This window comes from Falco rusticolus, chromosome 8 (genome assembly GCF_015220075.1).
Source record: "Falco rusticolus isolate bFalRus1 chromosome 8, bFalRus1.pri, whole genome shotgun sequence".
Lineage (NCBI taxonomy): Eukaryota > Metazoa > Chordata > Aves > Falconiformes > Falconidae > Falco > Falco rusticolus.
Genome location: NC_051194.1, coordinates 7,375,412 through 7,399,946, shown reverse-complemented (window position 1 = coordinate 7,399,946; position 24,535 = coordinate 7,375,412). Strand labels below are relative to the sequence as shown.

The window sequence follows — 24,535 nt, the reverse complement described above, 5'->3', positions numbered from 1 at the left end:
GCCCTAGGCAAGTCACAGAAGTTTTTACATTTTATTTGTCATTATAAATGGCCTTTGTTTGTCATAAGGGAGAAGAAAGGAGGAAAAAAATTTTATTTGTTCTTTGGAAAAATCTCGGCGCTATCTCTGTTTTCTCTATTTGCCTGTGCTTGGTGGGTATGTAACCTCACCAAAATATCACAGAATCTTAGCTGCTTTCTGAAATAAATTTTGGATCTGGAGAAGAAATGCCCCCTCTACCACATTAATACTTAAGGGTCAGTTTTTAGTTAAAACAAAGACAATTTGAATGTTACCTCGGGAAAACTCAGAGCATAGGTGAGTGCTAGCCTGTGGGTAGGGGCTCCCTCCACGTGGTGGTCTCGCTGAAACTGGGAATAACAGAACTCCGTAACACCAACATAGCGTTAAGAAGCAGGCGTTCTTTATTGCAGCACTGGGTGCACAGGTGATCATTCCACCCAAAGTGCATGCCGTATATTTCATTCAAACAAAATTATATAGTCCACATTTGTTTTTATGCATTTGATTTTATGAATCATACATATTCATTCAATAGGCATTACTATGTTAATTCAGCATTGTGCTTACAGGTATCTCAGAGTCTTCTAAGGTGTCTCAAACAATAGTCGACCCTATAGCTACAGCTGATCCATCACTGAACCTTAATTTTCTTCCCTTAATGGAGAGTCTGAGAGTCCAAGTTTGTTTCATTAGTTACCTATAGAATGGTCTCAGCTGCTGTACAGTCTCTTCAGGGATCATAGGTTTTAAACAACTCCTTCCCTCTTAGCAATCTCTCCACAGTAATTACACTGAAACAAACGATACAGCTGCAAAGCTTAAACCAGATCATATAAGAAATAGAGGTGCCAGGCTCTATTACAGGGTAACAAAGGTGGGTGCAGGTCAGGCTCAAACCTCCACTCCAACAGCTCCAGGTTAGAAGTCTACCTGTTCACCACAAAGTTTTCACCACAGCCAGACTTTTGGCCACTTTAGAATTAATTCAGCAAAGATGTAGGAATGGAGAGCTGAACCTGGTGTCACATGTTGCAGTAAAACCCAGTGCACTGGGCTACTGACTTGTCTTGGAAAGGAACAAAGTCCTTCAGTGTGCTGCTTCGAAGCCTACCCTGAAACAGAGAAAATTTTGCCTAGTAAGTGTTTAAAACAAGTGCATTCACATGAAAGGTTTTGAGCTCAACAACCTGATATTTTCTGATAACAGTTCTTTTTCTACTGAAAAAAAATTACCAGTTGGATGAATGATGTAATTAACTCCAATGCATTCTGCATCCCTTCCCTTCCCTGCACTATTTTAAGATATTATGATACACTGCCACCAATTATTACCTATACAAAACTGCAAAATTATTCCAAAATCTTCAACTAGGATCCCACTGATCTGGAAAATTCCATTGAGGAAAGTATTTGTATTTACCTGCCTTCAAGCAGCGTAAGGGAGTATTGGGTTTTTTCCTGCACTGGATAGGTTTAAGATCACAATCTTAAATGGTAGATACTGTGAGCTCTGTAAAAACAGTGCTTAAAATGCTATTCTCAAAAATTTTTAGGATTGATTAGTTGTATTCAATAAAAGCTGGGCAGATAAATCCCTAGAAAACCTCAAAGGTCTTCTCACACACTTCATTTCCATTGCATTAAGACAGTAAATAAGAGGCATTAATTTGCTTCCAAATACCACCCGTACCTTGAAGTTTTTAAGAGTAATACAAAAGCTTTAAAAACAAGTGTCAGAAGCATAAGTTAATTTTTGTCTGTCTAACTATAAGCTAATATACTTGCTGTAGTGGTCGGGTTATTTTTTTTGTTGTTGTTTTTGTTTTCATTTCTTTAAAGACTTATTTTATGTTTAGAACTAGAATAAACCACAGGAAAGGGAAAACTGTGTATGTCGTTTCATAGCTACCCTTTATACAGAGACTTTACATACACACATAGAAGTGCACACATAGAAGTCCAGAATGTCTTTGATTTATCTTGTTAACAGTTTAACAGGTTACCTCTGAATCAAGCGTTGCCCTTCCTGCCCTCTCCTCTGTGTATAATTAAGGACTTGCCTCACTTGCTAAACCTTTTTTTATAACAGCACAAATAATAAGGGTCAAATCCAAGAAGTATTTGAAAGATGCAGTTTGCTCTTGCTTTATCAAAAGATGCAACGTGTAGGAGTAAACACAGAGTTAATTTTGGCCAGTGCTGTAAAACTTGTCCGTTTTACATGAAAATGAAGTGTCTGATGATGCACCCCTTAGAAGCTTGTCTGCTCAGTATGTAAATGCAACCTTACCTACCTAAAGTCTCCTGATCCTATTTGCAACGGTGACTGTGGAACTTCTCAGACGTCAGATCTGCACGTAACCAATCTGCAAAAAAGAAAATTGATATTTATTAGAGTTTGTCAGGAAGTTGGGTTCATTTGAAATACTAATGGTTGAAGACTTGTTGCCTTTCTAAATAAGGAGGAATAGATGAAATCCTGAATATAATTTTATGTATTAAAAAATTATTCCAAGTTAACACTGGTCTACTGAAAACTGCTGTTCCCTGGGTAACGCTTTCAGTGCTGCTTTTGTCTTCTTGGTTAAATGAGAAACACTCTGAAAGACTTAGTGTTACTTTTCCAGTTCAATCTCTACTCAGCAGTAAATGTACTTAAAACTTATTTTAAAAGGTTAGAAAATATGTAAATGTCATGCTATGTCTGGCTGTATTTCACACTGTGACTTGACACATTCTTCACAAAGCCTATTGAGTAATATTTATGACAGACCTGAAAATAATATAGAAATATTCAAACTAATAGAAACGAAAAGGCATAAAAATATTCTGATATTAAAACCTTTATTTTGACATTTCCAAAGCTGATTAAATTTTACTTTCAGAAATTCTCTGGAGGGGAGTAATTTCATCAAAATCAGTAGCATCTCATGAGGAACAAAACCCCCCAGTTTTCATCAAAACATTATTTCCCAAAAGAAATCTGTTTTAACCATAAGCTTATAACTAGAGTTGATTCCTACCAAGGCTTTCATTATTTCAACTCCTACACATCCATTTGTGAGCTTAAGGTAGAGTCTCAAGGGTCAGGCCCAACAGGTTCTCCATGAACTGTCCAAGGAGGGGATTGGGAGCAGTTTCCATGCTGCCAGGAAGGTTTGGCAGAGAGCAGCAGAGGAAGATGAAACAGGTAGAAGCAAAAAGGATGAAATATTACCAATGTTTGATCCCATGCTGCTGAAGTCACACAGACAGGCAGCAGCCCATAGCATCACGCTTACCAGCGGTTTGGACTTGTCTAGACCGAGATGTGAGGTTGATGCTATCCACCAAAATGGAGCAGCTCCCAGTGGACCCTCAGTCCAGCCCCACTGAAGCTAGAAATAGAAACAGCCCTGGTGGGCTGCAGCATGTGCTCCATACCTGGGGACACTTCCCCAGCAAGAGTGGGAAAGGGAAACAGGTCTTTACTGCTCTGTTGTGATGCCACAGGTTCATTCAGCTCATCTGCTTTGAGGTGGCTTTGTTGCTTTTTTTATCTTGAGTGTTCCAGCCTAGATTAAAGCACATCTGAACTCAGCAGCAAATCTTTGAAATTGAAGTGGAAAAGTAGACACAATTTTTTTGCCCAACTAACTGGGTAAACAGCTATTCACCAGAATTAACGTATGTACTGTCAGAAAATAACATGGTTTCAAAAATGCAGCTGTTCTTCAGATTTGGGTGTAGGTTGGGTTTTTTTATCCTGCTCTTCAGGAGGTGCTTTCGCATGCTTCCATGACACACGGCTTCTTGCTATTCAAATTTAGGTACTTTCTATTTGAATGATGCAGTGCCTGTACTTTAACATACTCAAAAGTAATACCTCTTTGCAGTGAAATACAGCACTCTTCAAATAAGCTTTTTGAATTAAAAAGCATATCTAATTTTAAGCCTGGCCTTTTGGGCCCACTTTTCATCTTACAGTTGACTTCAGATCTCAGAAGCCCAGCTGCAACAAAACAGTGCATCAGTTTCTCTGCTACAATGGCATGGCTGCTGCGTGGAAACTACTTGCCTTCGTATTCTCACCCTTTAATGTGAAGGTACAGTACAAGAACACCTTCCACCACCTGTATTTTAAAAATGCCGAGAACAGTTAGAAAAAGCACCTACTTCACTATAAATATGTATAAGGTCTGAAGAAAAATCCTTCAAGTTAATATGTACAAAATCTGGTAGCGAGCTAAAACTTTTCAAAGTATCATACAGCAGCTCTTGATCTTATTGCAGCTGTTGTCAGAGGAAGACATGATGTCTCTCAAAGCAGAATCTACATGGTGTTCCCAAAATGGTAGAAGGGAAGACAACATTTCTTTTGGAAAGAGACAAAAATGCCTCGTGATCTTCCTCCACTGGGTTGCTGGTGCAGCACAGGGCCAAATGCCCAAAAGTTTAAATCGCTACAAATTTTGTAGAATTTTATACTTCTCTGTATCTCTCTGGAAGAGAGGAACCATCTAGCTTTGAAGGACAAGGCTATATGAAGCTCTTTAAAATCTCAGGGGAAATTGTACAGCAAAGCAAGGGCAGTTGTGCTCAGGAAAAGGAGCTTTTTCCCCACTGAGCACAATCTTTTTTAACACTGAAGCACCATCTGCAGCACACTGTAGAATGCTTTAGAAAGAATCACTTGCGAAATACCTAGGCCTTGATTCTCACATCTTGAAGACAAAATCATGGCCAGTACACTCGATCTGAGAAGTACCTATTTAGCACAGAGCCAGTGTGAGACGCTCACTCAGCTCACTCACCGTAGAAGTCCCATTCAGGTCTGTGAATAAATGTTTCACAAAAGGGACCAGAGATGCACAGATTTCTGCCCTGTGTCCTGGTTTGAACATGTTTCCAACTAGCCAGTAAAAGTGGACCTTCTTCTTTCCTATCTATTAGGTATCATTTAAACCTTGTACCTTGATAGATATGAGCAAAGCTTCTGGTTTTCCATTAGCTTGGAGGCACACAGCGCTGTCAGCCTGATGGAACAGAGTGACACAAAGTGCTGCCTGCATGACTCCTCTCTCTGCTTTGTGTAAATCACTTGCACGGCAGCTCTGAGACTTCAGTTCAAATGAGTGGTATGCAAGACCATGCATATCAAAAGATGGTGATTGTCAACCAAAAGAAAGAAAGCATAGCATCTTCTGATGACAAGAAGGGCCACTACAGTGATGTAGTGGCAGCTGTGGGACACCCCAAAGTTTTAGGAGACTTACCGATCAACACTGTGGCAACACAAGGGCAATCAACAAGGCTTGAAGTGAGGAGCGTGGAAACCTTCGGTTCTAACTCTGGAACTCTTCTATGCTTGGAGAAAAATCCTGAGTGTTTTCTATAGGCCATTTATTTAGTGCTAGCAGACTATCGAGTATCACCTCATCATGCATCATATCCTCCAGGGAAATGACCAGGTAGATATTTAAGAACAACACTCTCAGTGCTGGGAAAATTTGTATTATAGTATTTGTGTTCTGTTACTGCTAACACAAGGCTAGAAACCAAGGCTCTGAAAGCCTTTAAGATTCCAAGTCTCACAAGTACCAGAGAGACTTAGGCTCCCAGACACCTCATAAATCTGGACCATGGATACTGTTTCCTTTCTCTTCTGGGATGATTGAATCATCACAAACAGCAGAAGAGAGAATAATGAATAACAATGTGGGACTAATCAGATTTATACACAGTGTTATCTTGGAAATAGCAATGCTAAAGAGCCATTCCTCAAATTTTAGTGGTAACAGCTTCGACACAGAGGAATGCTGGGAAAAGCAGACAAGTGCATACTAAAGTAAGCTGGATGGGGAGCAGTTCAGTTGAAAAGGACCTGGGGGTGTTGGTAGATAGCAATCTGAACACGAGCCAGCTGTATGCCTGGCAGCAGCAGCAGCCGCCTGTATTAATAGGAGCACAGCCAGCAGACTGAGGGAGGTGTTCATCCCCCTCCACGATCAGCACTCATTAGTCCTATCTAGAATGCTACATCCAGTTCTGGTCCCCCCCAAAGTGGAATGACACTGATGAACTGGAGCAAGTTTAGGAGAGGTCACCAGGCTGCTGGGGGCTGGAGCGCTTGCCCTTGAAGAGATGCTGAGAGAATGGCTGGGTTTCACCTGGGAAGATAAGGCTTCAAGGGAGCTCACAGCAGCCTCAGTGGCACCCAGGAGGTCACCTCACGGTCCAGCCTGTGGTCTCACTCTGCAGCAGACCATGATCTAAGCAGGAGGTTGGACTAAAGACCCCCAGAGATCTTATGTCAGGCTGTGTTAGCCTGTGCTCCTATGATCCTATGGCTTTACAGGTTTCTGGTTGCTTTCTTTCTTTCTGTCCTCCTTCCTCATCTCTGTCTTTTATGTATATTGTTAATCTGGTGTACTCTTTTCGTTTCCTGTCTAAAGCTCATTTTGTCCTTTTCCATTTCCAATCCTCACTGTTATTCTGTTTATCTTCCTAACAGGTTATTGCTTCAAGAGTGTTAGGTCTTCTCTATTTTATTTCCCTCCTTTGTCCTACCAGCCGTCATTAAGCTTTTCTTGTTTCAAGCAACATTAATCTTTAGCCATTGATCTTTAAACAGAATTGAAAAATAAAACATCAGGCTTTCTAGCTCCATTCTTCTTACCTAATCTATTTTTGGTTCCATTTCAGAGTTAATATTACTACCCAATTAGTATTACTAAACATCAGTACTCAGATTTGAGTCATTTCCCTCCAAATTAGAAATCTGTTTTATTGAAGGTATTGTAGGATACATTCGCATGTTCATCGATACGCGATATATTTAACATTTAGTAAAATCAGAGCAAATCAATAGAGTTCTGGGTCAGCCCAGATCTAGCTGTGAATCCAAGTTTGCAAATGAGCAGATAATGAAGGTGTCTTGACTAGGCAAAATATTTATCCATCTGGATGCTAAAGTGGTCTCCCAGTAAAGAGACGGACTACGACAAATTCGTACAGCCACTGTAAAACTAGCATTGGGGCTGGTTAGAATAGAATAGAATAAAAAGAGAGGCACTGCAGCAGCTATGGCCTCAGTGCCTGTGCTACAAGGAAGTGTGCAATTAGCATTTTTCTTGCACCTGAAATGAAGAGAGCACAGCCTGCAGGGGTCTGCATGGGAAGCTCCTGAGCTTCACACTCACCTCCAGTTTCAGTGAGGGCAACAGGGCCGCTGGACTGGCACACTGATCTAAATCCTGGTGAAGAACAGACCTAGTAAAGCCACTGAATCCAAAATCAGCAGGTCATAGGGGTGCTCAGGGCACCCAACCCCCCATCCTGCAGAGAGGAGCTGTTATGGTTGCATCTCTTCCTCATCCTGCTCCCAGCTCCAGAGGGCACGCATGGGTTATCTTACCTTACTTTACAGTTCTGCCTGGGATCACCTCACTACTGAGTGGGCTGCAAAACACAAAAATGGTTTTGTACAGCACAATTTGAAACAAGCCTTTTAATAAGTTGATCCATTTGCTTTGCATGTCTAAGGCCTCTTAGGTTATCTGGAAACTGTGGCAAATTAGCCCTTCAGCATGGATCTTTTTCACCACTGTTGTGTCTAGAGTTTTCTTTCTCTCTAACCTTGTAGCAGAAGACATTCAAAAGAACAGTATCATCCCTTGCTGCATTTAACTAAACCCAGATATGACTCCTGGGGATAGTCTAATGGGGAAAAGAGCAGGAAGACAACATCATCTGCCAGCATATTAATGTTCCAAATTATGCACATCCTTCTTCATAAAGACGGCTTCTTTAACTCCAAGTCAAATAATATTGATTCTCAATGTGACACAAAGACAGATGATCACAGTAATCCAACTTACAAAGCAATCTGAACAGCAGCAGAGTCAGGAGGGAATGGAAACTCTGGACAAGTGTTTTTGCCAGAGTCACCCTTATGAGGAGTAGAGTGAGACTTTTACTGGAGCCAAGAAAATTTAAGCGTGCATAGATAACTTTAACAAGCCTTTTCTGAAATTACAAGAGGAGAAAAAAAATGCTGTCTAATTTCCAGTTCCTTACATTGCATCATCACCATCATCATCATTATGATGATGATGTAAGTAGCTCTGAACAAATTGTTTCGTAGAGTATAAAATAACACATCACTGCATTTTGGAGGGAAATAAAGAGTGTATATTATTTTCCAATAGGAGAAATTTTTTCAGATACACTTTAATATTCTTACAGCAAGGCTACCTCCACACCAACCCTTAGAGAAAGAAATTTTCAGAAAAGGAATTCTCTTCACATTCCTCTTACTGTTAGCTTTATATATGGTATGTGCTATGTCAATTCCCATTTATCATTTTCACTGATGGATTCAGTTCTCCCATATCAAACTGATAACTTTCTGCCACCTCCAGTAATACCATGCATCACTGCCTTTCTTTGAATATGTAAAGACTTGTCACTGTGATTCCTTCTGTCTCATCAGTACATATGTCTAATGCATATCCAAGCACTACACAGACTCTATGCTAGAGATGGATTTTTCTTCTAGTGGAGAAAAATCCTTGCCCTAATCCCAAGGTGTGGAACAGATGCCAAATGGATGTAAGCTGAAAAAATAATACTGATAAGTCATGTCAGAGAAATTAGTTAAGTCTCTTTTGGGCCAGACAATCAAGTCAGTCAGTCTCTCCTGACAAACCAAGGAGAGGAAGAAACTGCAGCGCAGTATTAGTACTGTAATAAGATGCAGAAACCCATAGAGAGATGCTGAATAATCGGATTCTTCCTGTGTAAATCTGAGTCCTGTAGTACCAGATCCCTCCTGACTCAGACGACCTGACTCATTCTGTACCGTGCTTGTGACTTCGATAACTTTTCTGCCACGACAATCATTTCATCCTCCCCCATGTAAACCCATGTCCCTTTGTCACGATGGACACATTCAGTATGACAAAATTTTCTGTATCAGGGTTCTTTTTCAGCTCTTTTCACTGCTCTTCTGCATGTCAAGCCTGAACCACTTCCCTACCTGCCACCCACTGCCTCTTCAAAGCATCAGCACACACACAACACATGGAATGCTTACTAAAATGGAAGGACATTGTTCCCACTAATTTCTGGAACCAACACTAATGAAGCAATCCTTCGCTGAAAGCCGTATCAGTAGGTACATCCACCCTGTCCTTGCTCTTCACCTGCTGGCTGGTGCTCTGGCCCAGTTTCCAGCTGTCCAACAGATTCTCACAGACAAAGCTTGTACATGACTCCCTCTAAACACTGGTCCTGATGGGAGGAGAAGGAATATGACTGCCCAAATCTGGGGTCTAAATTCATCTCAGCTGCTTAACAAGCTGGCAGTTTATATATATATATATATATAAAACTTATAACCCACATTCCCTCTGCAGCTGATAGGAAAAAGTAAGGTTCTCCATTTCATATCTCTTACTTTGTGCTGTGGTTTAGGACAAATCCCTCTCTGGAGGTTCCTCTTTCCATTATTGACTGAAGTAGGAGCCTGAACAATCTGTGTAGGCTTATTTGTTTTTTTCAATGACTGAAGTTAGGCAAAATGGGTTCCGCTCTTCAAGTGGCCTGTGTCTGTACGGACTGTGCAGGTTGCCAGCTGCTCCAGGCAGAGGGGTGCACTCCTTGGTATTTTGTACCAAATTAATGAAATCCACTTCTTATGTGTGTTGATTGATATCCTGGGGACTTCAGCTATCATGCACAGCCATGGAAAAGCTGCCTGCAAAGAGCCTAGATAATTACAAAGTGATTTACAATAAGGCATGGAAAGGCGCTCACTCCTCCAGCAGGGAGGGAGAGAAAATATACAAAATGTATCTCTGCATTTGATGGCATGTTGAATGTTATACTGAATATGCTTTGAAAAACAAGGACTCACATTCCAGCTACTGTAGTCAACCAAACAAGCCTTTCAAAGGAAAAAGGAGAATAAATAAATTAAAAAAAAGGAAAAGAGTCAAATCCACGATCTATAATTATAGCTCAGTAATTTATAAGGTGAGTGGGGCTATAATTTTCTAGAAATTGTGTTAACATCTTCAGTGTATTATGCCTTAAACATTTGTGCTTAGCAGCTCTGTGTCCTCTTCTTTGCATCCTCTTCTTTGCATCCCTATGGAACAGAAATACTTGGTCCTGCCAAGTTCTCAAAGGACTAAAACTGTGAGTTTGAACCTGCAATTCAGAAAGCAGCAGAGCACCATGGGCAGCTCTGGAAGGGTCCATGAAAGGAGCAGGGAAAGCAAGCTCAGGCTGGGTAGCAGCCCCTTCGGAGTTTCTAAAGGCTTTTGCACCTACCTTCAGTAATTACAAATCGGAGAAAGGATGAAACAACAGAACCTGATGGCTGTAAAAGGAAATTAGAAAGGAAAGGCTGGGTTGTAATTGCTGAAGATAAAAAAAGTGGACCTGCTTGCCAAGTATTACAGCAAACCCCATGCCTCTGCAAGCCCTTCCAATGAAGTGCAATGTCTTTCTAAGTGTGCATGTACAGGAAGGATTATGGCACTTTCTTGCAGACCCTGAGCACCATCGCATGCAGGGCTGCTCAGAGATGTCAGCTCAAGTCCTCGTGCCAAGTGGACCTGTCAGCATAGTATTGCATCTCAGCTAATCAGCAGAATTAATTAGCGTGGCACACTATGGCATTAGCACAGCTATATTACTTCCAGTTTCACAACCAGACCGTATGAAGCTGGATGAGAGACCTCCGTGTCTCCCCACATAGATATAAATATCCAAAAAAGCTTGCTTTGCATAGATAAAATTCTACAGTCTGAATGAGCAGCTGTTCAGGGTAGACCATTGCAATGGCCCATAGTTCTTCAAAGTACATCCCTCTGTAAGCATTACCAGCGGAGCATTTATCCATTTGCTATACTATGGGTTACCTTCACCCTATTCTGGTTTTTTTGATGAATGTATCCAATTTTTCCTAAAACATAAAATTATCCACCGTGTACTGACCTAATATATAGTCACTAATGGGTGCCCTAACAAGGGCTTTGGCTAACATGAAGGCACTTGAATTTACCTCTTCTTAAATGTGCACTTTGCTGCCCTTAATGTGCTGCAGCACATTCCTGTGTTCCATTATGTCAGCTAAGGGGAAGATTCCACAATCTAAATGTGGTACTAGAGAGACCACCAGCATGCGGGCATAGTCAGTGCCTAAGCAGATAATGCCATACTCTGACTAGTAGTGACACTTAACATGCTAAAAAAAATTTGTCTATGTTAATGACACACTATATCACACTATATTAATGGAATGTAATATTACATTAATTATGATCCTACTACATAAAACTTCACAATTCTAAGGCCACCGTGCAGCACACCATCTTCCTTTAAGTATATAACAGCAAACACCAATGAAGTGTGCTTTATAATGAAAAATACCATCCGCTTTTATGTTCATAGAATCATAGAACTGGTTTGGGTTGGAAAGGTCCTTAAAGATCATCCAGTTCCAACCCCCCTGTCACAGGCAGGGACACCTTCCACCAGACCAGTTTGCTCAAAGCCCTATCCAACCTGGCCTGGAAAGCTGCCAGAGATGGGGCATCCACAGCTGCTCTGGCCAACCTGGTCCAGTGCCTCACTGCCCTCATAGTGAAGTGTCTCAGCTGTAAAAATAAAACATTTCCAGTCATACAGAGCCAGAGCTGGTCTTTGGTTAAATATACTCTCCTATCCTTGTTGACACAGATATGATAAAAAACACCGAATAAAGCTTCAAGAAATGAACTGAAATATATCTTCCACTCTCCTTGTCCTCTCCATCTGCCACTTAATCGTGGTCATAGCAACATGGTTCCAGGGATGACCTGTTAGGCAAATAGACCCATTTTTCCTCTCTGCTTCTGCTCTTACAGATTGTCAGCCCTCGAGCCCAGCAGGATCAGAAAGGATCAAGAAGGGGGAAGCAGACACAGGTGGGCCTGGCACATCCACACTTTCAAGTGACCTAATGTGTTTCTACAGCCCATTGCTTCCCTCTCATAGAGATCATGATGGGTATGGCTGCCTTGTAGGCTTTTTAGTAAATAACTCAGTCCATTTCGGTTTCCTTTTCTGTAAGATTGAGTTCCAGCTGAACAGACCTCAGGTTTTGTTTTTAGTTTCTTTGTAGAGGTTAATATGAAAGAAGAAAAGTGAAGACCAGTTTGGTAGCTGTTTTAGCAGTGTTTACAGACCACAGTTATGATGCAGTATAGAAAGCAGTGGAACTTACTAGGGGAGGAAAAAGGAGGAAGGGAAAGAAATGAAATATTGAAAGATTATGGGGGGGGGGGGGAGGAAGCCTTTGAAAGTTAAGCAGAAGTACAGAAAGTGTTTAGCCCTGCACAAATTCTCAAATACTTGTCTCCTATTGTGCTCCAAAATCATGAATCTGGGTGTCAGCCTGGCACCCTACTAACAATTCCTCTGTTCCTACCTGCTACACCGACGGCAGGTCAAAAATCAAATTCAACATCATTAAAATGCAAAGAATCTTTTTAAGATGAATCCTTAATGAAGGGAGAAATAGGTCAAAAGAGCACACCTTTTGGTCACCAATCCAATAAAACCTTTCAATCTGCTGAACAAAATACTTCTGTGCAATGCTTAAAGAAATGAGTAGGGTTTTTCTGATGATGATATTTTATGTGCGAGATAATTTCAGCAGACCTGAAAGTCAGCACAAGAGACATGCTTCTGTCTTTTAGTACAGTTGGCGTGGTACTTTCCATGCCTTCAACGTTTAAAACAAATGCACAGTAAGCCTCAGGCTCCACACATGGAATATGCCTCAATGGGACCAAACCTCGGTTCTTCAGCTGCTGCTGCTATTTCTGGGGACGGTCTGTTCTTAGATAAAAAAATACAACAATATTTTTTTCTTGCAAGGTTATTGGACTGCTACTAAGCCACAAGATGTTAAGGTGGGAAGGAGTAAAGAAGGCATGATGTGAGCCAGCCTCAGTTCTTCAAGAGTTAGAAAACAGGTTTTGTGTGGGATGAGTTTACTGTCTAGCAACTTACAGTGGAGTAGTTTGCATCTTCCTTTAAAAACTTGCTTTTGTCAGGATTTTGAAGGAGATGCCAGCCAAAAGGGCTGTTCTTTTGCTTCTGGATCGTTAAAAATATGCAGTCTTATGTTAGCAGCCAGGGATACTCAGCTAGAGGGTCAGAGAAATGAAGGTGCTTCTTCACATAAATAGCAGACCCAAGGAACACCTTGCCAAAGGATGCTAGGGATGTAAAAAGTTTACATGGCTTCAGGGAGGACACCGGGCAGGTACTCAAAAGTGAGAGCTAGTGAGAGATACTGGGCAGACAAATTGCACATCAAGCTGACAAAAATTCCCCAAACTAGCCCTCAGCTTCTGCACCTCTTTCATTCCAAAGAACTAAACTTTTTATGAATCTCAGAAAATTACATCCCTGCACTTAAAAGCTTTTTTGTTTTGGAGAAATTCAGCAAGAAATCAAGCATTCATAAGGAGTTAAATGATCTGTTTTGACACAGCCATCATCCTTGCAAGATACACGTTTTGGCTCAGAAAGTGTGTTTGCAGAATGGTTGTCATTCAGGAAGAAATCAGAGTTTATAAAAATTCATGTAAATCTAGTTCTGGAGGCAATAAATATGTCTTTGGAATACTACAGTGTTCAGAAATATTCCCAAAACAAAGCTAGCTAAGAATATGGGATCAGATTCCAGCATAACAGGAGAGTGGGGAAATATTTTTATATCAATAAGAAAAGCAATTAAAATCCTATGTCAGATTTCACGAGAAAAAAGTTACAGTCTTTAAAAAAAAGGCTGAAACGTGATAGTAGCCTAATACCACAAGAATGACTATAAAACCAGGTTGGCTTTCTACCGATCAGACTGTTCCCAAGTACTTGCTGCTGTAGACAACAGCAAGTAAAAATCAGCAGATCTGAAAAATAAAGTCATGCCAGAATTTTATTTTTTCTTTTGCTTGAGGCTCGTAACTGGATGTAGCATCAATATAATATTGTAAAATCCTTTGGGACTGAATTTTGGAGTTGGTGGGGTTTTTTGTCTGGTTTCTCACCCTCTGACAAGTACAAACAACTTGCAGCTAGTCTCACATCCTATATTCCAGATCTCCAGCTCTCTAAATCCCGCCTTTCTGATTCTCTAAATGCATTTGCCACAGGAGCTGATACAAGTAGCTGGAACCTCTTTTCTTACTCTATAATCTAATGCACTTAGCGAGCCAATGAATATGTGTGAAAGGAGGGGCTTTCTGGCTAAGGGACTCCTTGCAGGGGAACAGCTGTTACAACAGCAAAACCTTAAGGGGAGCCAGGCAAGCACACTCACGCACATCTCTCGGTGGCTTTGTGCATCTAGGTCTGGCAAGACAACACCCCCTGCCCCTTCCTCTCACTGCAAAAAGTGAGCAAACTAGCTCAGAGAAAGTTAAAGAAGACTGGCTCTCAGTTGTGACACATTTCAGCAGATCCAGTGATGGCCTGGATCAGTAATAGCTCCTGGTTTCATCACCTCGCCCTACAGGAAGAACATTTCAGGAGGTACTTAAACAGCACCGAGGATTACTTGGCCTTCTTGTGTGGGCCCAGGCGGAGCCATCTGTTCTTGCCCATGGCTTTGGTGTACACCCTGATCTTCGTTGTCGGGGTGGTAGGTAACTTCTTAGTTTGCCTGGTAATCCTCAAGCACCGGAACATGAAGACCCCCACCAATTACTATCTCTTCAGCCTCGCCATCTCAGACCTGCTCGTGCTGCTTTTTGGGATGCCACTGGAAGTCTACGAGATGTGGAGCAACTACCCCTTCTTGTTTGGGCCCATCGGCTGCTATCTGAAGACGGCACTCTTTGAGACAGTCTGTTTTGCTTCCATCCTCAGCGTGACCACAGTCAGCGTGGAGAGATACTTTGCTATCCTCCATCCTTTCCGTGCCAAGCTGGAGAGCACTCGCAAGCGTGCCCTGAGGACCATCGTGGTGCTCTGGGTCCTCTCGGTCCTCTTCGCCCTCCCCAACACGGGCACCCATGGCATCATGCTGCAGTATTTCCCCAATGGCACACTGGTCCCTGGCTCTGCTACCTGCACTGTGGTCATGCCCATGTGGATCTACAACTGTATTGTCCAGATTACTTCTTTTCTCTTCTATGTGCTGCCTATGGGGGTAATAAGTGTGCTGTACTATCTGATGGGGCTGAGAGTAAGTCCTACTCTGGCTGCTCAGTGTTTTCTTAGCTCATCCTTGTGTGTTTGTGTCTGTATGTGCCTTTTAAGTGATTGCACCCTTTTCTTGCTCATTTGTTTCCCCCCCAAAAAGCAGAAGCATTTAAAACCTCTGAAAGCAGAGGATCCAACTTCTTGGTGTAATCCCATTCTGAAATTAATTTAGCTATGATGGGGAATAATTTACCCCAATCTTTTTTTAAATCTTGCCATTACTGCTGCTCACGTTTGAATGCAACTTAAACGTCCAAGTCTGGAGATTGAATCCAGCCTCTCAGAGATTTGCACCTTTGCAGTAGGGACTAAAAGGAAATAGACCAAAAGGAAAATGTGGGAAAAAAAAAAAAAAAAAAAAAAAAGAGAGCAGGCTAGTGATTGAATCTTGGGTATTATTTGTTTTCCCTCTTCTTGTGACTGTGGAATTTCCATTGCATTACTTTATTTTCCTCCTTCCCTGGAGATGATTATAATAATCTGTTGTTAAAACTCACAAAGCTGTCATAAACTGAAATGCTAGCTTATTGCTACAGCTAGCAAATTCAGCAGTGATTTCTTTAAGTAACAATGGCATAGTTTCACCATCGATTAAGGCTACCTTAGAGTTCATATTCATTCTCTCTTCAGAAAGTGAGACTAGTTTTACCAAGGATTCATCATTTAAATGCATGGATAAAATAACCAGTATCACAGTATTACAAAACTATGTAGCACAAGACTGAAATGAACTGCTAATCATAGCATGTTGATGACTTTTTTTCCTTCTGGTACATTACATGTATTTTGAAAATATAAAACCTATCTCATAGCACTGAATATAACCTGAAGTTTAAAAAGCTGTGTCTGATCTTATAGCAAGACAGGGATGCAATATGCTAGTAGAGACAAACAAACTCACTGAATAACATGCAAGAAATTCAACCAACATCTGCCTTTGGTGTATGTATCATTTTGTTGTGCTGGCTGATATTTACTGTTATCTGAAACTATAGAGAAGCAATTTTTCCTTACCCAGGAAAAGCTACAAGGATTAACTGCCATAAATCTGTAACACACAGCAGATCTTTAAAGCAATGAATGGGTTAAATTATCCCCACTGCCCAGCAGCTGTTGTGGGGTCTTTGCACAGTTTCACTGAAAATTTTGCAAAATAAGACTGGAAGGGAGGGAAAACTGCTAAAAACATAGCTGTTATAAAGAGAAAAAGATAAATCCCTGAACTAATAAAAGAAGTCTTGAAGACTGCAATAACTTCCGTTTGTGGCAGCAGATATTCCTAATCCCCATCCCAGAGGAGAAACTAGGTACCAGCCGAGGGCTGCCCCCCAGGACTTCTGTATATTTACCAATATGCTCAAGCTGTCTTTCCTAAGGGCTGCAATGTTCATCATTTATGCCTCTGCTTTTCTGTATGTTCAACTCAGACTTTCAAATTTTAAACAACACCATCCATCCTGAGTATATCTGCATCATGCTCCAAACTGCACTAGGGAAGGTAATTTCATTTTTTCAACAGAAAGGATAGAAGAATCTTGTATATATATATGATTTTTCAAGAGAAGACACTTTTTATCTACTCACAGACAAGAAAATCTATGAAGCTTCAGCAATGCTCCAGTCTCCTGAGTGTCACATATTGTTCATAGATTGTAGTGAAAAAGCTCAGCATTGATCCAAAGGTTGTACAGCAGCTCAAATTCAGCAAACAGGGACATAGCCTTTCCAAGTCCAGGCTTCATGGAGAAGGCATTTCCTCACCAAAGTTTCTCTCTCAAGCTTTGCCAGTGCTCAGGAGAGCCTCAGGATGCAGTACAGAAGGAAACCTGTGACATATTTAAGCACCTGTAAGAAGGTAGTAAACATGGGTCATATGGTAGCTGAGTTAATTTTCAATTAAATCCCTTGTAAAAAGGAAAAAAATTGTCTTCCACTGGGAAATTTATTGCTAACAGACCCATTAGGCTGATTACCTCATGATCAATTACTTCATGACCTACTTGGTTATAATTTTAAGGCCTGATGTTTTAATACTACACCGGCATGGTCAGTAGGTAATTCCAGCATTAGTGAAAGAAGAGGACCCTGATGATTACACTGTAATTAGGCTTGATTGTGGAAGCTTCCTGCTGCCTCTTTCATGAGCACACACATCACCACAGGTGCCTTCAGGACCAATCCCCCAGTCAGCCAGGCTCTTCTTTAAACTCAGTTCAGCTGTTGGGCTACTGGTTGCAACCTATAACCAAAAAACTGAGGAGGAAGAGGAGAGAGGGAAATGACAGCCCTGGAGAGGGCTGCTTGTCGGAATTAACCCCTGCAGCACTGATAGGGATGGGGTGGCATTGCCTGGGAAGAAGGCTGTGTTGCAGCAGGATTCAGTGCAAGGTCCCTGTCCGTTTCATTCAAACTGATCTCTAAAAGGACACAGGGGTAGGTGGTTATCACTGGTTGTCTAAAAGTCAGATTCTATTTAATGAGGATTTTTGACAGTGAATGGAGTGGAGAGTCCAAAGACTTATTCATCCCACCTCAGATATCTTTGAGGGAATCTAGATGATCAGGTGGGACTAGACTGACCTCAGGCAGGACAATTCTTCTGCTAAGAGCCCAGCCCTCATCTTGGTGTCACTTCCCTGCAGTAACACATTGGACACCTCGATAATTTTGACTCCAGCTGTATTTGAACCAAGACAACTTACCCTTGCCAATGCACAGCTGCTCCAGATGTAACATCAAATTCTCCTTTATGCCCTAAATGCCCGGTTGTTAAAACCAGGATCATCTGTGGACGGTGACTGCCTTTAGCTGATTTCTGCAAAGCCCGGCACACAACGTGGAGGTGGTTCAGCAAACCTAACACAGATTCCTTCGCAATGGGGAGCTAAGAGCAGCCAGGCGGCAACGTCTTCAGCCTGATCACTGAAACAGGCAGGGCGGCATGCTGTAGCACCGGCCATGTGTGTTTTAAATATCAATTTTTCCATCAGCTGCAGAGAAAGTTGGGTCACTACTTGTGTCAGGCAGGCCAAGCAGCTTACAGAAGACAGCTCTGCTTTTGCTGAGTGGCCTCACTAGTTTGCCTGGGGATAGGTGAGGCCCTAATTTCACCCTGCCCTTTGATTTCTAGCATGAAATGCTGCAGCTAATAAATATGTGGAGGGAGAATCCAATTTTCAGCTTCTTGCTCCAGACACTTTTAATTCTTTTGCAGTGAATTGGTAACATTCATCTCCAGGCAACCCTACATAGCCTCAATACATCCACAGTGATGTAAAATTAACCACTGCCTTGGCTGAAGTGCTCCCTCTGTCAAGCCATTGGCATGAACTCAAGTTACAACCTGTGCCATGGACCCATTCCTTTTTTGCTTTTTTCTTTTTTTTTCCCCCTTCCCCTGTGTCATAACTCGTTGTTTTATTAAATTGCAACTGCTGATTTATTCTTACGAGTTATACTTCCACCCATTATCACTTGAGGCTAAAAAGGAGCCTTATAACATCATCAAAATGACAGGAGGAAGGTGAAAAATAAAGATACATGTGTCCCTGGTTTATTACAGCATCAGAGTACTGTATTCTCCAAGGCTTTGGAATATGCCTAGAACAGATTACTGCTGAGACTGAAAACCACTGAAGGGAAACTCAGGGTTTTAATCAATCTGAGTAGACATTTATTGCTAGATGTGTTTCAAATCAACTGAGTCTCTTCCTTAAGTAACGGTGGCTATGACAAAAAGTTACAAAGGGAATAACGTAATACATGAGAGGCTGAATTGCACTATAATTGAATATAATTTGATTTACACGTGTTTCCCTTTTATGGGTTTTATGAGTAAATAGAAGATTGAAAGAAGGTCTCATTTGATCATCCTTAAAGGGAAGTATTGTTAATCAAAAGTCAGGAAGTAAAGTCACAGTGTAGAAGGCAAAAGAAAATGGCACAACTAGCATTTTTCACAAGATCTTTATAAATACAGATTGATTTCTATCTTTTCCCTCATTCCTGATATTCCTTCCCATGTAATTAAAAGGTTTGTTTCCAATTTCTCTCAGTTGACAAAAGCATCACTCCAAATGTGTTGGCTAATCAGAAGTTCCCACTTCAGGAAGCTGCATCCAATTATGCACTCTCCATAGATGATTCCTTTTATAATCAAAGCAATTGTCCTGATTATCTAGACTTGGTCTTTTCATCACCAAAGCACGGGTAGTCTCGCCATAAGCATATTAGGGAAGCACTTCAGGGAAGACCAGATTATTATTCTTTATGTCCATTTTGTAGAGGTCCAGGAAAATCTACTGGAGAAAATACACCCCCACCTTGTTGTGAGCGAGCAGTATGTGGCTGAATCTGAGCAGAGGTGCACACTGGCTGGCTGCAAGAGAGCATATATGGGGGTTGTTCGTTAGATGGATTGAATATCAATTAGTCCAAACACTCAGGCCACAAAACAAACTCCCTTGAATTCTACAGGAATTTTTCCAGTGATTACAGCTGTGTTTCACTGAGGCTTCTGTGGTTATTTTTTGGATCATTGGTTTGTGCTTAATTGTGGGGAACCCTTTTAGGAAAATAAACAAACAATATTTTGCTAGAAAAGAAAATAATGCCTAGCAAAATACTGTTGAAATTGAACACAAACTGTGAACCAAATATTGACTCATTGAGAAGGGACAAGTGGGGAACTGAAATACAAAACTCCTGTAAATATGCAGTCTCAGATGCATAAAATCTGCAGATTGTTTTGAACCTAAACCTTCAATGTTTCCCTAGACTGAAACTGAAATTTAAATGTAGATTTTTTTCAGTGAATCCTGAGCTGCCTCAAACTTTGCCTTCTCAAAATACAGCTATCAAAATATAAAACAGGCTATGTCTGGTGGGGATATTTTCTGCTGTCTAAGTTCTCCTTTTGTTTCCCTCCTTTTGCCAGTTGAAAGGAGACAAATCTTTGGAAGTGGAGGAAACGGCTGTGAATGTTCAGAGACCATCCAGGAAATCAGTCACCAAGATGTTGTGTAAGTAGTGAGTCCTTCTGTGTTTTATTTACCATGGACAAGAGGGTGACCAGCTCCTGAAGGGTATCAGGCAAATTCACTGGATACAAGAGTTATAAGATGAACAGCTGTGATTATTTCTTTTTTTTTTTAAAAAAAAAAAAAAGGCTTCTTGCTGTTTTATCTGGACTTAGAGGGTATGGGAATGAAAGACCAGGGATAACTACCAAAAAACTCAGAAGGCGAATTTTCCTCCCCAGCACGAGAGGAGGTATAGCACACGTATGTGGCAGATGCTTGCATGGCAACTCTCTAATATCCCTCACTCCAAACCTGGCTGTTGCAGCCCCCCAGGGAGGACCCCCCTTTTTCAGAGTGCAAATAGTCCATCCTGTACATTTTTAAAGGATGTACACCTGTTTTGCATCACACTTCAAGCACGAACAGGAAGGTCCTGCCAAACCACATACATCACCTACTGATGAGTTAGACTTAGACTGCTTACTTAGACCTCCCCAAGAAAAAACAGGACCTAGGCAGACTTGCCTGGAAAGTGGTCACCCCACTTCCTAATTCAAGGCTGTCTTTCAAATAAAGAACACCTCACTACAGAGATGGTGTTTATGCAGGAAACATAAATCACCTTCACTATTCCCTGCAACAACATTATTCTTTTAGGCAGCTTAAGTCACCAGCTGAACTAGGAAATTTTACTTTGGAGCCAGACTGATTTTCTGTGCCCCGTGACTGTGACCGGAGATATTCATAGGACCCAAGTCTGGAATGGATTTGCCAGAACACCTGACTAAAGGCAGCACAGGCCAAGCTGTGCACAGAGGCAAACCCTTTTTCTTTCATCCTGTGCAGTGTACCCAGACAGACTTACCATCAGTGCATGGTTCCTATGGCCTTATCCTGCTATGTGATGTACAAACAGTGTGCAGAGGAAATTAATCCCAAGGCATAATGGAGACAATATGTCCCAGGTACCACAGATGAATCCAGATGTCTCACTGGCAGTTTCTTCTTTAGGCTCTGTACGTGCCACAGCATTACCTGGTTGTCACCTGCTTGGTTTGAATGTCATTATGTGTGTATGCCTTGAGTTATCCAACACACAAGTCAGTGGAAAGTTTCTTCTTTTAGCTGGTAATGGCAAGACAGAAAGGATGGGTAAAGTTTTGAAACAATGAATAAAATTTGTATATTTAGTTTTTTCGTACAGCTTTCTGAACTATCTCTGCTCTGTGCAGGCTACTGAACCATATCCTTCTATAACTGACTTGTTTTTCTGCTCCTCTTTCTCTGTGTTAGTTGTCCTCGTGATGGTTTTTGCTATCTGCTGGGCTCCATTCCATATAGATCGACTTTTCTTCAGCTTTGTTGTGGAATGGACTGAGCCTCTGGCTAATATATTCAACTTAATTCATGTGGTGTCAGGTAAAGCTTTCTTCTTCCCCTTGCTAGCAAAGGGGCTGACAAGATCACATTTATGAGTGGTTTACTTGAAATATGTAGTCATTTATTTTGTAGGTGACACGAGACATGCATGGAAAAGCTTCTTGTGATTTGGTGCAGTGATAAGAACTGTGCCTGAAATAAAACCTGCACACAAGTTTTTGCAGCTTTCAAGCTCTGGGCATGTTGTCCTGTACAGTTGCCTGAATATTCACAAAGAAGCGGGGGGGGGGGGGGGGGGGGGGGGTGGAGCAGGAAGGATCTCATGCATCATTACCAGCTGCTTTTCCTTCTTGGGAGTGTTCAGAAATGAAGTCTGCTGTCGTTCAGCTGCTTTTAATGACTACACAACAGCAGGCATCATCCTCCAGACGGTTTCTGAGGCAAATGGGAAACCTTACCAAATGGCAAGGCAAAAGACTTACATACTGCTCAGAACCGGGTGATAAAACCAAATGTTTATGGCCCTGCCAACCATAAAATGAAGGCTTTTTCAAAGAGGAATCTTATTTTCAGTCTGCCATGGGAAAACACTGAATGTGGCCATTAGGCAGCTCAGACAAATCCAATCTCACGCAGTTGTCCTGGTGTGTTGTGAGAAATCAGCTCCTCTCGGCTGGAAGTTCTCCTCTGACAGCTTTGATGGGGGCACCAGCTGTGCAAGTCCTGCTGTGGGGATGAGGGCTGTGCTGGAGGCAGGTCAGCACAGCTCAAGAGAGAGCTGGTTCCTGAACAGCTGGAGATAGTGAGCTCCACTCTCTCCAGCTTTGCTTTCCTTGTGTGCTGCAGTGCCTGAGCTAGCCTTGGTGAGACATCCCTCTGCCTGTGCCAGCCAGGCAGCAGGCAGCGCTCTGCTGTCGCTGCTGCCACCCTTGCACCCAAGCCTGGTGGAACAGTGTAGGCAACGAAGAGATATTCCTCTCCTGAGATCATTTCACACCCAAATGAGCTCTTTCTCCTTTTCCCACCCTTGTTCTCTTAGGTGTCTTCTTCTATCTGAGCTCTGCTGCAAACCCCATCATTTACAATCTCTTGTCCCAGCGCTTCAGGATGGCTTTCCTCAGTGTGATTTCTCCTTGCTGCAAGCACTGGGCCCCAAAACATCCCACTAGCAAGATTTCTGCCCAGCAGAGCGTCTTCGTGGTTGAGGACCACAATCTCATGGACTCTGCTGAAGACACAAGTCTCCCTGCCACACACAGGACATCTGTCAGCAGCTCTCAGCTCTGCACTGGGCTGTGACTTTCCATGTTGTGATCCAGGTGAGGCAGAAGTTAATGAAAATTACTTTAAGAAACAAAAAGAGAAGAGACCCTCCTGAAAGGCTGATTCTAGCAAGGAAAGTTTACAGAGGGGTCTTGAATGAATGAACCAGGAGACTGTAATTAGCAGGTGATTGAGAAGCATTGTATTACCCTCAGGCTAATAGGAGGACTGGAAATCTCAGTTTACTGAGTATAAACTATGCCGGCAAAGAGCTGCTTTAAAAAAATTAGGCACATTCACAATGTTACCAGCAAAGGAGGGAGACAAAGCTTGTCTTACTTAAACATCAGATTTCACTTAGTTTCAAATAGGGCAGCTTGCCGTCCAAGCCTTGTCTACCCACTTCCAGCTTTAGGTAAGCCAGTCCCACTTCTCTCTCCTACAACCTTCTCCAGATGCGGCTGTTGCAAACCCCTCTTGCCAAAGTGAGCGAGTAGGCATGAACAAGCACTGCTCTGAGCTGGAATGATAAACATCAGACACCAGCAACAGCTATTTCTAGGTCAGAAGAACCAGGGAGCCAATAATTATAAAATAAATGTAAAGCAAACTTTTGCTTTCTGAGCTAGGTAAAGATTCAGATGGAGGTTGGTGATTAATGCCTTCAATCACTTCGTCAAAAAATCTACCCTTTAGTGGGTTATTTTTAACAAGTCTCAAAGTCACTGCCATAGCTCCTCATACTGTGTCTGCCAATATCTACACAGTGCTGAAATGGCACACGCACGCCACAGATCCTGGGGGCTGAGGGTGTTCCTGGTGGGACTCAAAATGCGGCTGGTGAGGGGTATCTGCCCAGGGAATGTGGAAAGTCTGCAGCCTTTGTGGGCTTATCCTGTGCATCAGAGAATTTTATTTCTGCCCATCTGCCTGAACGGAGTCTGACTGTACATATGGACTGTGGTGGGTCCCTGCTGTGCCCCACGTCCTGCAGTTTGCAAGAACTTATCATTGCTTGAACTTCAGATACTTACACATTGTCTCGGCCAGTGAAGCCTTGTGATTGTGCTCCAGCAGACTTCACACCTGCCCATACCAGATAGATTGCAGAAGTCAAGAGATCTATGTGGGGTTAGTAACCACCAGGAAACAGCCTGGACAGCTTTGACAACACATGGAATTGGGACAAACCTGCAGGGTCAGAGAAGTTGATACAAAGGCAATAAAAAAGGGAGTTTTGCAGTGATATTGCATGAACTGGATAAAGGTGTTGCCACAAAGCACGTTATAAGGTCTGAGAAACTCTTCTGCGTTCCAGTCATGCAAGCAGATCCTGAAGACAATACACTTACATCCAAGCGGATGAGTTCCTGAGCTCCACTGACTGCAGGGTCAGGACCCTGTAGAGTTTTGTAAAAGGGAGGTTGGAGTGAATCTGTTATGTGACAAAGAATCTTACAAACCTCTGTGTCCCATGTTCCAAAGCCTTTTCGTTGTGTTTCAGAGAAACGTCTCCCTTGTGCATCATGACGCAGTGCTAAGTTTACCCACCACACTGGGCTGAAGATTGGCACACACAGCCACAAAAAATCATCTCATGT

General features: G+C 42.0%; 1 protein-coding gene and 1 long non-coding RNA gene across 2 annotated transcripts; one reads left to right on the top strand and one right to left on the bottom strand.

Moving 5' to 3' along the window:
• Positions 1-453: 453 nt before the first annotated feature.
• LOC119152866 lies at positions 454-18,566 on the bottom strand. The gene is made up of 3 exons (XR_005105953.1): positions 16,855-18,566; positions 2,319-2,390; positions 454-1,136 (listed from the first exon to the last, which is right to left on the bottom strand). It is a non-coding gene; the product is annotated as an uncharacterized LOC119152866 (long non-coding RNA).
• NMUR2 (neuromedin U receptor 2) lies at positions 14,184-23,984 on the top strand. The gene is made up of 4 exons (XM_037398602.1): positions 14,184-15,253; positions 20,207-20,291; positions 21,585-21,710; positions 22,711-23,984. Exons 1-4 carry the CDS (start codon positions 14,534-14,536, stop codon positions 22,968-22,970), a joined length of 1,191 nt encoding a protein of 396 aa, XP_037254499.1. The 5' UTR covers positions 14,184-14,533; the 3' UTR covers positions 22,971-23,984.
• The last annotated feature ends 551 nt before the right edge of the window (positions 23,985-24,535 follow it).